Raw genomic sequence first — 13,522 nt, 5'->3', positions numbered from 1 at the left:
GATAAAGTAAAACGGGAAGAATACAATTTCGAGGATTTCACCAAAAAAAGGTGTTAAGTTTGATCATCATAATTACCGTTAAGTTGTTATTATCTTTTGGTTAACAGAAAACAAAAATATCATTGTATCAGGCAGTACATTTTTTTCTCGGATCTTAACGGTCAATTTGATATAATTCTAAACGATAAGCAAGTTTATCGATGTAAAAGTGGAATGTCGAATCGATATAGGTGTGTATTCATTTCAGTATTTTGCCTGCCATTTCCACAAAAACAAACATTCCATCACATATATTACTACCTTTTCTGTAATCCATGATGTCATTGTGTGTATCCTGTGTTCAATGCCATGTGAAGGACATATCCACACTTCTTCTGTGTTAGCTAGATCATTGACTTGGAGGAAACATGGGTTATCTAGTGAGTTACAACATATCCGGGTCATAAAGGATGCATCACTGGTTTGAGTCTGGTCGCTACTTATTCTTATATACAGCTGACTTATTTTCTCTAAGGCTGATGTTAGACATTCATAGATACTGGAAGCTACATCCCTCATTATAAGTGAGTTTGATGTGGCATGAACAAGACGGGCAATGATAATCTTATCTTCGCAGGCAATGTACATATCTAACGACGGATCAATGGTGAACACTCCTGACCTATGGAACAGCATGTCCTTGTTGGGCTCTCCGTATGTCTTCACCGCCCAGACATATAGACAGTAGCTTATAAATCTAAAGGATAATGCAGGAGGTATCATCAATGATGACGATTGAAAGGCTATTGCAATACTCCTGTGTGTGAAACCAGCTGATTGGAGGTATCCAGAATCATCGTCCGCTCGTATCATACTTGCAACATAGTAAAACTCAGCAGAGATACGGTTGTGATCTGAATCGTATCGTTTTGGTTCTACCAATATATCCAGGTGGGTCATGACATCCAGTAAGTAGTCTTTATCTTTGTAGAATTTCCGATATTTCTTTTTCTTCCAAACGGTTTTGATAACTTTCTTTGAGACTACCCCTTTCTTGCCCATTACATCCCACAACTCTTCCCTATCTGTGTCTCCTTGGCAGAACAGTCTATCAGTAACAATAGATTTAAATGCATCAATGAGAAGAGTGGGAGTTAGAATTATTCTGTCGTCCAATTTATGTTCATCAAAGTACAAAAGTTTGCCAATGGAATGCTGAAATTTAAGAAATACAATTAACTCAACTTCTGACAATGGTCTAACAGGCTGCAATGAATTTATTTTCTTCAGATGCTCTAGGGTAATTAGAGGAATGTTGCGTCTGATCAGCGATGCAAATTCTAATTCTAACGGGATAAAGCACTTTGGAAGTGGTTCGCCCCATGTTGGTTGCCTCTCTGATTCTCTGATGATGGCAGCCTTTATCGCCGCCATTTCTGGGTCATATTTGTCTTTAGCGTTTACAAATATTTTATCATCAATCACCAACTGTTGCATCAATGGCGTTTTGTGAAACATCTTGTAGATTTCTCCAAATAAGTCATGTCGTCTTGTTTCAACCTCACTCTGAAAATAGTACCAATATGATATGTTTACCCAAATATTTATATTAAACAATCACTTATGTTTCAATGAAAATATTTAATTGTAAGATCTACTTGAAGCTTATTTACTTAATTTACCAATTAAATTATCGAAATCACACCATTACTTGCATATACAAACGAGTAAAATCGGGATTTCAAAATTATAACACTGGTATCATTTTATAGGAGCAAAAACAAAAGATACGGAATAGATACCCAAATTAAGAAATCAAATTTAAAAAAAAAAATTGAATAAATAAAAAACATTTGGAAAATCATAATTACCAGGCAGCAATCCAACCTTAGATCAGACAATACCCAAATTGATATGCAAAAAACATGTTTCTGGAGAAGGTCAGACAACAAAAACAACTACACAGTACAAGCAGTATATACATAAGTAACGATGATGAGTATCTTATATAACAGTCTTTACAAAATATAAACCAGTATGTTTGTAACCGTTCTCTAGACACTTGCCCTATCTACGAAGCATGAGTCTGGCGTATTTAAGTAAAACCCAGGCACCTTTCAATGGGTATATGTAAGAATACAGTGTGTATCTTATTATAAAGAAACGAAATATAAAAAAACTAGTTTCTTTAAATATTAAATACAACGTAAATGAGGACTTTATTTGGCATTTTATTTGGCTATTTCGTAGGGCTCATGTCATGTAGACATTTACAATGTTAGGTAGGAAAATTCATAGATCGACTAGTTGACTGATTGTGAACTAAAACGTTTTTATTTATTTGATCTGCGTTAAACGCACTAAACAAACAATTATTTATATATCAAATTAGTACAATAACGATTATGTTATCAAAACAATAAATAATCTCCATTATATATTCGATCATTAGACATTATTTTTTTTGTACTGCATATTACTCAAAATCCAAACAGTCCATCATTTCAAATGTAGAACGTGTTCCAAAAAATACTTACAGCTTTTACCTGATCTTTGTGCGTTAAAACAACCATAATCTTAGGAAATCCCTGAATACTTCCTTTACAGTATGTTACAATGGTGTTGATCCAGAATAGCAGATAATCTGTTATAATAAACAAAATAAAGAATGATTGTACATAAGGGGACAGGTATTACAGTCATTTGAATGTAAACGTTCTCTACGAAATCTACTGTCTACTAAATAAAGTAATTGAGTGCTAAGTCTTGCAATACTGGACTAACATTTGAAGATGTTTAAGTTAACAAGCGTATTTTTTTAACATATTTGGAAATGATGTTTATCTTGTTTACTTTTGTTTCACAACAGTGTGTATTTCAAATGTATGTATGTTTTTACATACCTCTTGATGTTTTATGTCCACTCTTTCCTGGAAGGTACTGTTCATACGGACAGGGATCATCGAGGTTTCTACTACCATCCAATACAATTATGTAAATAGCTCTGTATGTTAAAAATGTCTGATGAGTAGAATAGAACACATCCTGCCCTCCAAAATCCCAGATTATTATAGGTGCTATCTTTTTGTTGTGTAACTTCTTTCTTCCAACTTTTGATGACTTCTCTAAGAATTTGTCCTTTGTGATTGACACTTTGACTTCTTTAACTTGTTTAGTAATGCCAAAAAAATGTTTTAGCTTTCTGATAATTCCAGGTTTAGTAACAGTTTCTATATGCAAATCAGCAGTGAAATCTGACTTCAAAGAAGCATCATGAGAATCGTCCATTGACTTGTATTCATCAAACGAAGCTTCATATAATTTCTTGTCTTTCGCAGCATCCGAATTTTCGTTTTCAGTTGTATAATATTGTGCTACTTGTTCGTTCCTAGTGCTTAAGTCATCTGAACACTTTTCATCAAAATCAAATCTACCTGATTGCCTTTCTGAAGTACTGGGTGTGCCTGGTACATCTGACTCATATGTGTCATCGTTGTCTACTATTTTTGCTTTCTGTCCTGATAGTTTCTTTTCCATACTTAATGCAAAACTACCTGCACAATCAGGTAAGGTTTGAAAATGAGGCTCGGGCAGTTTTTTGGCTTTCACAGATTCTGTCATGAAGCATTCAGTAGATGACGTGGCATCGAACGATTGTGATTCGTTCGATTTATGTGTCAGCTCTTCTTTGCTGGCTGACATTGATGCGACCTCTGTAACATCTGATATATTTGCACTGGTTGATGTAGTATCTGCTAATAGAACATTTTGTTTTTGTTTTGTTTTGTTTTCTTGTAAAAGGGATCTGCAAACTGTGATTTCTTCCAGGGAAAAATCTAAATAAGATATTATCTAAAACTATTCATACTACATTAGATGTGTTGACAAATCTTAATATAAATGTACCTTTTTTTTAAATGTAGGAAATGCATATTCGTATAAGTATAAACATATTTTTTCCAGTGACCATTCTTCCATTTCTCGGCATTGATTTATAGCTTCCGTTACTTTAAATTTCAATGACAAACAATTTTGATACTAGTACATGAAACCTGCAAAAAGTCATGTTAAGAAATAAAGATAACTTGTGTTTTATGCTTTTATAGCTATATCTTTTACGACCAAAAGATGATTTCAACTTCCCCAAAGAAAAAAAATACCGAACTCTAAGACAATTCTTAGAACAATTCAAAATTGAAAATCCCTTACCAAAAGACAAAATAATAAGCACTTTTCAAGTATTTTAACACTTGAATAATCTGACCGCATGAAGATATTCATTTATTTTTACATAACGCATTGCGTTTCTTTATTTAAAAAAAATTGTAGATAACTTTTATGATTACATGCCCATCATCTATGAAACTAGTGTTGAAATGTTTGTAATTGGATTACTATGTTAAATAATTGCTTTTAAATATTCTAAATTGTTACTTTAATCTTCCAAATGCAAAGTTTGGTCATACCCAGTCTTATTTTTTCATATTTGGCACTTTTTTCTACTTCAGTTTTGTCTGTCTAGTTTTGGTGAAGAAACCATCCTGATGTTGGGGTAACAGGAATTTCTGCAGAGTGATTGTCAATGACATTTTGTGAACTTTACAAGTAATTAAAACACAAATTTAGTAAAATGAAACATAATTGTTGTTTTTTTTTGTATGAAACTGCTTAAAAAAGCCTTTGAAAAGTGTTTTTGTGGTCTTTTCAGGGTATTTAATCAAAAACTTCCATATAAGGCAAAAGTTAACTAAGAGTACATCAGGACTTTAGTTTCTAGATGTACTTGCAATACTGGTCAAAGCAAACACAGAAAACAATTCATATTTATTAAGCATAGTATTTTACACCATTCTTTTACAAACAGTCAATATGCAACTTTATATACCAAATATACATTGGCCGCAGTATGGGCTGTAGTGTAAATTTTCCTCTATCTTTACAAGTTCAGCATTTATGAATGTTGTATTGAAACTGGAACTTTAAAATTGGATACATTACATGATTATTACAAAAAAAGAGGGAAAAGCTACTAAAAAGTCCCTTATAGGGGTAAATTCAGTAAATAAATATACGTCATCAGGGACCGCCCATTTGGGGGAGAGCTTTCTGTATAAAACTGAAGTCATGTGCTCTTCTGATTGGTAGATAATGTTTGTAATAAATATTTTTTGATAGATGGATAAAAACTAGAGTTGAAAAAAAATAAAAAATAAATGCTGAATGTACTAAATTTTTTTACTACAGGGTTGAAAAGTAATGGGGGTCAGTGAAGGAATTAAGTGCGAATCTACAGTGTTTGTAAACAAGGCCATGTGAATGCCCAAAAATGCCGCATGACCCTATGTTTTTATTGTTGCAAATGATAGGGCTACATTTGTACTTTCATGAATGATATATGAAATTTTCTAATTTCTAAAGGTAAATCAGGTATAAATTTAATTCAAGACATAGATTAGCATTACAGTCAATGGGAGATTTTTTACTGAATTTACCCCTATAGGAAAATATGCATTCTGTCACTGTACTTGTCCAAGGCCACACAATAATCACAAAACTTATTTCCTGTGTATATTAATGTAATGGAAGCATTTTGGAACCATTTGAAGTTGTTTTTTACACAAATTTCTATGTTTAACTCGGCTATCCAAGATGCACTGAGTGTACTGTGAGAGGAAGCATGGGGTATATGGTAAAAATCAGTTTTTGTGTCCAGATTGAAAGAAACAATAGAAATTACACTTGAGAGTTATGATATCAATGAAAGGCATAAATATTCCCCCCATTTTACAACACATTTTGCACATATTTCTCCTCATTATGTGTAAAATCATATGGAAAATCAGAATTACCTCCCTTTGACAGTGTATTTTTTTTAGCTGTGTTTCACCATGTTAAGTTGTAGAACAAGTTGTAAATAAGCACTTTTCAAGTATTTTAACACTTGAATAATCTGACCGCATGAAGATATTCATTTATTTTTACATAACGCATTGCGTTTCTTTATTTAAAAAAAATTGTAGATAACTTTTATGATTACATGCCCATCATCTATGAAACTAGTGTTGAAATGTTTGTAATTGGATTACTATGTTAAATAATTGCTTTTAAATATTCTAAATTGTTACTTTAATCTTCCAAATGCAAAGTTTGGTCATACCCAGTCTTATTTTTTCATATTTGGCACTTTTTTCTACTTCAGTTTTGTCTGTCTAGTTTTGGTGAAGAAACCATCCTGATGTTGGGGTAACAGGAATTTCTGCAGAGTGATTGTCAATGACATTTTGTGAACTTTACAAGTAATTAAAATACAAATTTAGTAAAATGAAACATAATTGTTGGTTTTTTTTTGTATGAAACTGCTTAAAAAAGCCTTTGAAAAGTGTTTTTGTGGTCTTTTCAGGGTATTCAATCAAAAACTTCCATATAAGGCAAAAGTTAACTAAGAGTACATCAAGACTTTAGTTTCTAGATGTACTTGCAATACTGGTCAAAGCAAACACAGAAAACAATTCATATTTATTAAGCATAGTATTTTACACCATTCTTTTACAAACAGTCAATATGCAACTTTATATACCAAATATACATTGGCCGCAGTATGGGCTGTAGTGTAAATTTTCCTCTATCTTTACAAGTTCAGCATTTATGAATGTTGTATTGAAACTGGAACTTTAAAATTGGATACATTACATGATTATTACAAAAAAAGAGGGAAAAGCTACTAAAAAGTCCCTTATAGGGGTAAATTCAGTAAATAAATATACGTCATCAGGGACCGCCCATTTGGGGGAGAGCTTTCTGTATAAAACTGAAGTCATGTGCTCTTCTGATTGGTAGATAATGTTTGTAATAAATATTTTTTGATAGATGGATAAAAACTAGAGTTGAAAAAAAATAAAAAATAAATGCTGAATGTACTAAATTTTTTTACTACAGGGTTGAAAAGTAATGGGGGTCAGTGAAGGAATTAAGTGCGAATCTACAGTGTTTGTAAACAAGGCCATGTGAATGCCCAAAAATGCCGCATGACCCTATGTTTTTATTGTTGCAAATGATAGGGCTACATTTGTACTTTCATGAATGATATATGAAATTTTCTAATTTCTAAAGGTAAATCAGGTATAAATTTAATTCAAGACATAGATTAGCATTACAGTCAATGGGAGATTTTTTACTGAATTTACCCCTATAGGAAAATATGCATTCTGTCACTGTACTTGTCCAAGGCCACACAATAATCACAAAACTTATTTCCTGTGTATATTAATGTAATGGAAGCATTTTGGAACCATTTGAAGTTGTTTTTTACACAAATTTCTATGTTTAACTCGGCTATCCAAGATGCACTGAGTGTACTGTGAGAGGAAGCATGGGGTATATGGTAAAAATCAGTTTTTGTGTCCAGATTGAAAGAAACAATAGAAATTACACTTGAGAGTTATGATATCAATGAAAGGCATAAATATTCCCCCCATTTTACAACACATTTTGCACATATTTCTCCTCATTATGTGTAAAATCATATGGAAAATCAGAATTACCTCCCTTTGACAGTGTATTTTTTTTAGCTGTGTTTCACCATGTTAAGTTGTAGAACAAGTTGTAAATAAGCACTTTTCAAGTATTTTAACACTTGAATAATCTGACCGCATGAAGATATTCATTTATTTTTACATAACGCATTGCGTTTCTTTATTTAAAAAAAATTGTAGATAACTTTTATGATTACATGCCCATCATCTATGAAACTAGTGTTGAAATGTTTGTAATTGGATTACTATGTTAAATAATTGCTTTTAAATATTCTAAATTGTTACTTTAATCTTCCAAATGCAAAGTTTGGTCATACCCAGTCTTATTTTTTCATATTTGGCACTTTTTTCTACTTCAGTTTTGTCTGTCTAGTTTTGGTGAAGAAACCATCCTGATGTTGGGGTAACAGGAATTTCTGCAGAGTGATTGTCAATGACATTTTGTGAACTTTACAAGTAATTAAAACACAAATTTAGTAAAATGAAACATAATTGGTGGTTTATTTTGTATGAAACTGCTTAAAAAAGCCTTTGAAAAGTGTTTTTGTGGTCTTTTCAGGGTATTTAATCAAAAACTTCCATATAAGGCAAAAGTTAACTAAGAGTACATCAAGACTTTAGTTTCTAGATGTACTTGCAATACTGGTCAAAGCAAACACAGAAAACAATTCATATTTATTAAGCATAGTATTTTACACCATTCTTTTACAAACAGTCAATATGCAACTTTATATACCAAATATACATTGGCCGCAGTATGGGCTGTAGTGTAAATTTTCCTCTATCTTTACAAGTTCAGCATTTATGAATGTTGTATTGAAACTGGAACTTTAAAATTGGATACACTACATGATTATTACAAAAAAAGAGGGAAAAGCTACTAAAAAGTCCCTTATAGGAAAATATGCATTCTGTCACTGTACTTGTCCAAGGCCACACAATAATCACAAAACTTATTTCCTGTGTATATTAATGTAATGGAAGCATTTTGGAACCATTTGAAGTTGTTTTTTACACAAATTTCTATGTTTAACTCGGCTATCCAAGATGCACTGAGTGTACTGTGAGAGGAAGCATGGGGTATATGGTAAAAATCAGTTTTTGTGTCCAGATTGAAAGAAACAATAGAAATTACACTTGAGAGTTATGATATCAATGAAAGGCATAAATATTCCCCCCATTTTACAACACATTTTGCACATATTTCTCCTCATTATGTGTAAAATCATATGGAAAATCAGAATTACCTCCCTTTGACAGTGTATTTTTTTTAGCTGTGTTTCACCATGTTAAGTTGTAGAACAAGTTGTAAATAAGCACTTTTCAAGTATTTTAACACTTGAATAATCTGACCGCATGAAGATATTCATTTATTTTTACATAACGCATTGCGTTTCTTTATTTAAAAAAAATTGTAGATAACTTTTATGATTACATGCCCATCATCTATGAAACTAGTGTTGAAATGTTTGTAATTGGATTACTATGTTAAATAATTGCTTTTAAATATTCTAAATTGTTACTTTAATCTTCCAAATGCAAAGTTTGGTCATACCCAGTCTTATTTTTTCATATTTGGCACTTTTTTCTACTTCAGTTTTGTCTGTCTAGTTTTGGTGAAGAAACCATCCTGATGTTGGGGTAACAGGAATTTCTGCAGAGTGATTGTCAATGACATTTTGTGAACTTTACAAGTAATTAAAACACAAATTTAGTAAAATGAAACATAATTGTTGGTTTTTTTTGTATGAAACTGCTTAAAAAAGCCTTTGAAAAGTGTTTTTGTGGTCTTTTCAGGGTATTTAATCAAAAACTTCCATATAAGGCAAAAGTTAACTAAGAGTACATCAAGACTTTAGTTTCTAGATGTACTTGCAATACTGGTCAAAGCAAACACAGAAAACAATTCATATTTATTAAGCATAGTATTTTACACCATTCTTTTACAAACAGTCAATATGCAACTTTATATACCAAATATACATTGGCCGCAGTATGGGCTGTAGTGTAAATTTTCCTCTATCTTTACAAGTTCAGCATTTATGAATGTTGTATTGAAACTGGAACTTTAAAATTGGATACATTACATGATTATTACAAAAAAAGAGGGAAAAGCTACTAAAAAGTCCCTTATAGGGGTAAATTCAGTAAATAAATATACGTCATCAGGGACCGCCCATTTGGGGGAGAGCTTTCTGTATAAAACTGAAGTCATGTGCTCTTCTGATTGGTAGATAATGTTTGTAATAAATATTTTTTGATAGATGGATAAAAACTAGAGTTGAAAAAAAATAAAAAATAAATGCTGAATGTACTAAATTTTTTTACTACAGGGTTGAAAAGTAATGGGGGTCAGTGAAGGAATTAAGTGCGAATCTACAGTGTTTGTAAACAAGGCCATGTGAATGCCCAAAAATGCCGCATGACCCTATGTTTTTATTGTTGCAAATGATAGGGCTACATTTGTACTTTCATGAATGATATATGAAATTTTCTAATTTCTAAAGGTAAATCAGGTATAAATTTAATTCAAGACATAGATTAGCATTACAGTCAATGGGAGATTTTTTACTGAATTTACCCCTATAGGAAAATATGCATTCTGTCACTGTACTTGTCCAAGGCCACACAATAATCACAAAACTTATTTCCTGTGTATATTAATGTAATGGAAGCATTTTGGAACCATTTGAAGTTGTTTTTTACACAAATTTCTATGTTTAACTCGGCTATCCAAGATGCACTGAGTGTACTGTGAGAGGAAGCATGGGGTATATGGTAAAAATCAGTTTTTGTGTCCAGATTGAAAGAAACAATAGAAATTACACTTGAGAGTTATGATATCAATGAAAGGCATAAATATTCCCCCCATTTTACAACACATTTTGCACATATTTCTCCTCATTATGTGTAAAATCATATGGAAAATCAGAATTACCTCCCTTTGACAGTGTATTTTTTTTAGCTGTGTTTCACCATGTTAAGTTGTAGAACAAGTTGTAAATAAGCACTTTTCAAGTATTTTAACACTTGAATAATCTGACCGCATGAAGATATTCATTTATTTTTACATAACGCATTGCGTTTCTTTATTTAAAAAAAATTGTAGATAACTTTTATGATTACATGCCCATCATCTATGAAACTAGTGTTGAAATGTTTGTAATTGGATTACTATGTTAAATAATTGCTTTTAAATATTCTAAATTGTTACTTTAATCTTCCAAATGCAAAGTTTGGTCATACCCAGTCTTATTTTTTCATATTTGGCACTTTTTTCTACTTCAGTTTTGTCTGTCTAGTTTTGGTGAAGAAACCATCCTGATGTTGGAGTAACAGGAATTTCTGCAGAGTGATTGTCAATGACATTTTGTGAACTTTACAAGTAATTAAAACACAAATTTAGTAAAATGAAACATAATTGTTGGTTTTTTTTGTATGAAACTGCTTAAAAAAGCCTTTGAAAAGTGTTTTTGTGGTCTTTTCAGGGTATTTAATCAAAAACTTCCATATAAGGCAAAAGTTAACTAAGAGTACATCAAGACTTTAGTTTCTAGATGTACTTGCAATACTGGTCAAAGCAAACACAGAAAACAATTCATATTTATTAAGCATAGTATTTTACACCATTCTGTTACAAACAGTCAATATGCAACTTTATATACCAAATATACATTGGCCGCAGTATGGGCTGTAGTGTAAATTTTCCTCTATCTTTACAAGTTCAGCATTTATGAATGTTGTATTGAAACTGGAACTTTAAAATTGGATACATTACATGATTATTACAAAAAAAGAGGGAAAAGCTACTAAAAAGTCCCTTATAGGGGTAAATTCAGTAAATAAATATACGTCATCAGGGACCGCCCATTTGGGGGAGAGCTTTCTGTATAAAACTGAAGTCATGTGCTCTTCTGATTGGTAGATAATGTTTGTAATAAATATTTTTTGATAGATGGATAAAAACTAGAGTTGAAAAAAAATAAAAAATAAATGCTGAATGTACTAAATTTTTTTACTACAGGGTTGAAAAGTAATGGGGGTCAGTGAAGGAATTAAGTGCGAATCTACAGTGTTTGTAAACAAGGCCATGTGAATGCCCAAAAATGCCGCATGACCCTATGTTTTTATTGTTGCAAATGATAGGGCTACATTTGTACTTTCATGAATGATATATGAAATTTTCTAATTTCTAAAGGTAAATCAGGTATAAATTTAATTCAAGACATAGATTAGCATTACAGTCAATGGGAGATTTTTTACTGAATTTACCCCTATAGGAAAATATGCATTCTGTCACTGTACTTGTCCAAGGCCACACAATAATCACAAAACTTATTTCCTGTGTATATTAATGTAATGGAAGCATTTTGGAACCATTTGAAGTTGTTTTTTACACAAATTTCTATGTTTAACTCGGCTATCCAAGATGCACTGAGTGTACTGTGAGAGGAAGCATGGGGTATATGGTAAAAATCAGTTTTTGTGTCCAGATTGAAAGAAACAATAGAAATTACACTTGAGAGTTATGATATCAATGAAAGGCATAAATATTCCCCCCATTTTACAACACATTTTGCACATATTTCTCCTCATTATGTGTAAAATCATATGGAAAATCAGAATTACCTCCCTTTGACAGTGTATTTTTTTTAGCTGTGTTTCACCTTGTTAAGTTGTAGAACAAGTTGTAAATAAGCACTTTTCAAGTATTTTAACACTTGAATAATCTGACCGCATGAAGATATTCATTTATTTTTACATAACGCATTGCGTTTCTTTATTTAAAAAAAATTGTAGATAACTTTTATGATTACATGCCCATCATCTATGAAACTAGTGTTGAAATGTTTGTAATTGGATTACTATGTTAAATAATTGCTTTTAAATATTCTAAATTGTTACTTTAATCTTCCAAATGCAAAGTTTGGTCATACCCAGTCTTATTTTTTCATATTTGGCACTTTTTTCTACTTCAGTTTTGTCTGTCTAGTTTTGGTGAAGAAACCATCCTGATGTTGGGGTAACAGGAATTTCTGCAGAGTGATTGTCAATGACATTTTGTGAACTTTACAAGTAATTAAAACACAAATTTAGTAAAATGAAACATAATTGTTGGTTTTTTTTGTATGAAACTGCTTAAAAAAGCCTTTGAAAAGTGTTTTTGTGGTCTTTTCAGGGTATTTAATCAAAAACTTCCATATAAGGCAAAAGTTAACTAAGAGTACATCAAGACTTTAGTTTCTAGATGTACTTGCAATACTGGTCAAAGCAAACACAGAAAACAATTCATATTTATTAAGCATAGTATTTTACACCATTCTTTTACAAACAGTCAATATGCAACTTTATATACCAAATATACATTGGCCGCAGTATGGGCTGTAGTGTAAATTTTCCTCTATCTTTACAAGTTCAGCATTTATGAATGTTGTATTGAAACTGGAACTTTAAAATTGGATACATTACATGATTATTACAAAAAAAGAGGGAAAAGCTACTAAAAAGTCCCTTATAGGGGTAAATTCAGTAAATAAATATACGTCATCAGGGACCGCCCATTTGGGGGAGAGCTTTCTGTATAAAACTGAAGTCATGTGCTCTTCTGATTGGTAGATAATGTTTGTAATAAATATTTTTTGATAGATGGATAAAAACTAGAGTTGAAAAAAAATAAAAAATAAATGCTGAATGTACTAAATTTTTTTACTACAGGGTTGAAAAGTAGTGGGGGTCAGTGAAGGAATTAAGTACGAATCTACAGTGTTTGTAAACAAGGCCATGTGAATGCCCAAAAATGCCGCATGACCCTATGTTTTTATTGTTGCAAATGATAGGGCTACATTTGTACTTTCATGAATGATATATGAAATTTTCTAATTTCTAAAGGTAAATCAGGTATAAATTTAATTCAAGACATAGATTAGCATTACAGTCAATGGGAGATTTTTTACTGAATTTACCCCTATAGTTTAGTGGTTGTTGATTAACCCCACGGCATAATTGGTGTG

The 13,522-nt window shown here is 31.6% G+C and overlaps 1 protein-coding gene and 1 long non-coding RNA gene across 4 annotated transcripts; one reads left to right on the top strand and one right to left on the bottom strand.

Annotated features, from left to right (window-relative positions):
* Nucleotides 1-1,060: 1,060 nt before the first annotated feature.
* On the bottom strand, nt 1,061-3,796 carry LOC127718636 (uncharacterized). The gene is made up of 4 exons (XM_052224687.1): nt 2,883-3,796; nt 2,517-2,623; nt 1,243-1,545; nt 1,061-1,087 (listed from the first exon to the last, which is right to left on the bottom strand). Exons 1-4 carry the CDS (start codon nt 3,679-3,681, stop codon nt 1,061-1,063), a joined length of 1,236 nt encoding a protein of 411 aa, XP_052080647.1. The 5' UTR covers nt 3,682-3,796.
* A 430-nt stretch (nt 3,797-4,226) lies between these two features.
* Nucleotides 4,227-12,670, top strand: LOC127717446 (uncharacterized). Of its 3 annotated transcripts, none has more exons than XR_007989178.1 (6): nt 4,227-4,584; nt 6,179-6,275; nt 7,871-7,967; nt 9,109-9,205; nt 10,800-10,896; nt 12,491-12,670. It is a non-coding gene; the product is annotated as an uncharacterized LOC127717446 (long non-coding RNA). The 3 variants fall into 3 exon arrangements; XR_007989180.1 differs by lacking the exon at nt 4,227-4,584 and adding an exon at nt 5,006-5,397; XR_007989179.1 differs by lacking the exon at nt 10,800-10,896 and having other exon boundaries at nt 4,239-4,584.
* The last annotated feature ends 852 nt before the right edge of the window (nt 12,671-13,522 follow it).

This window comes from Mytilus californianus, unplaced genomic scaffold, assembly GCF_021869535.1.
Source record: "Mytilus californianus isolate M0D057914Y unplaced genomic scaffold, xbMytCali1.0.p SCAF_10, whole genome shotgun sequence".
Taxonomy (NCBI): Eukaryota; Metazoa; Mollusca; class Bivalvia; order Mytilida; family Mytilidae; genus Mytilus; species Mytilus californianus.
This window is presented reverse-complemented; position numbering and strand designations above follow the sequence as displayed.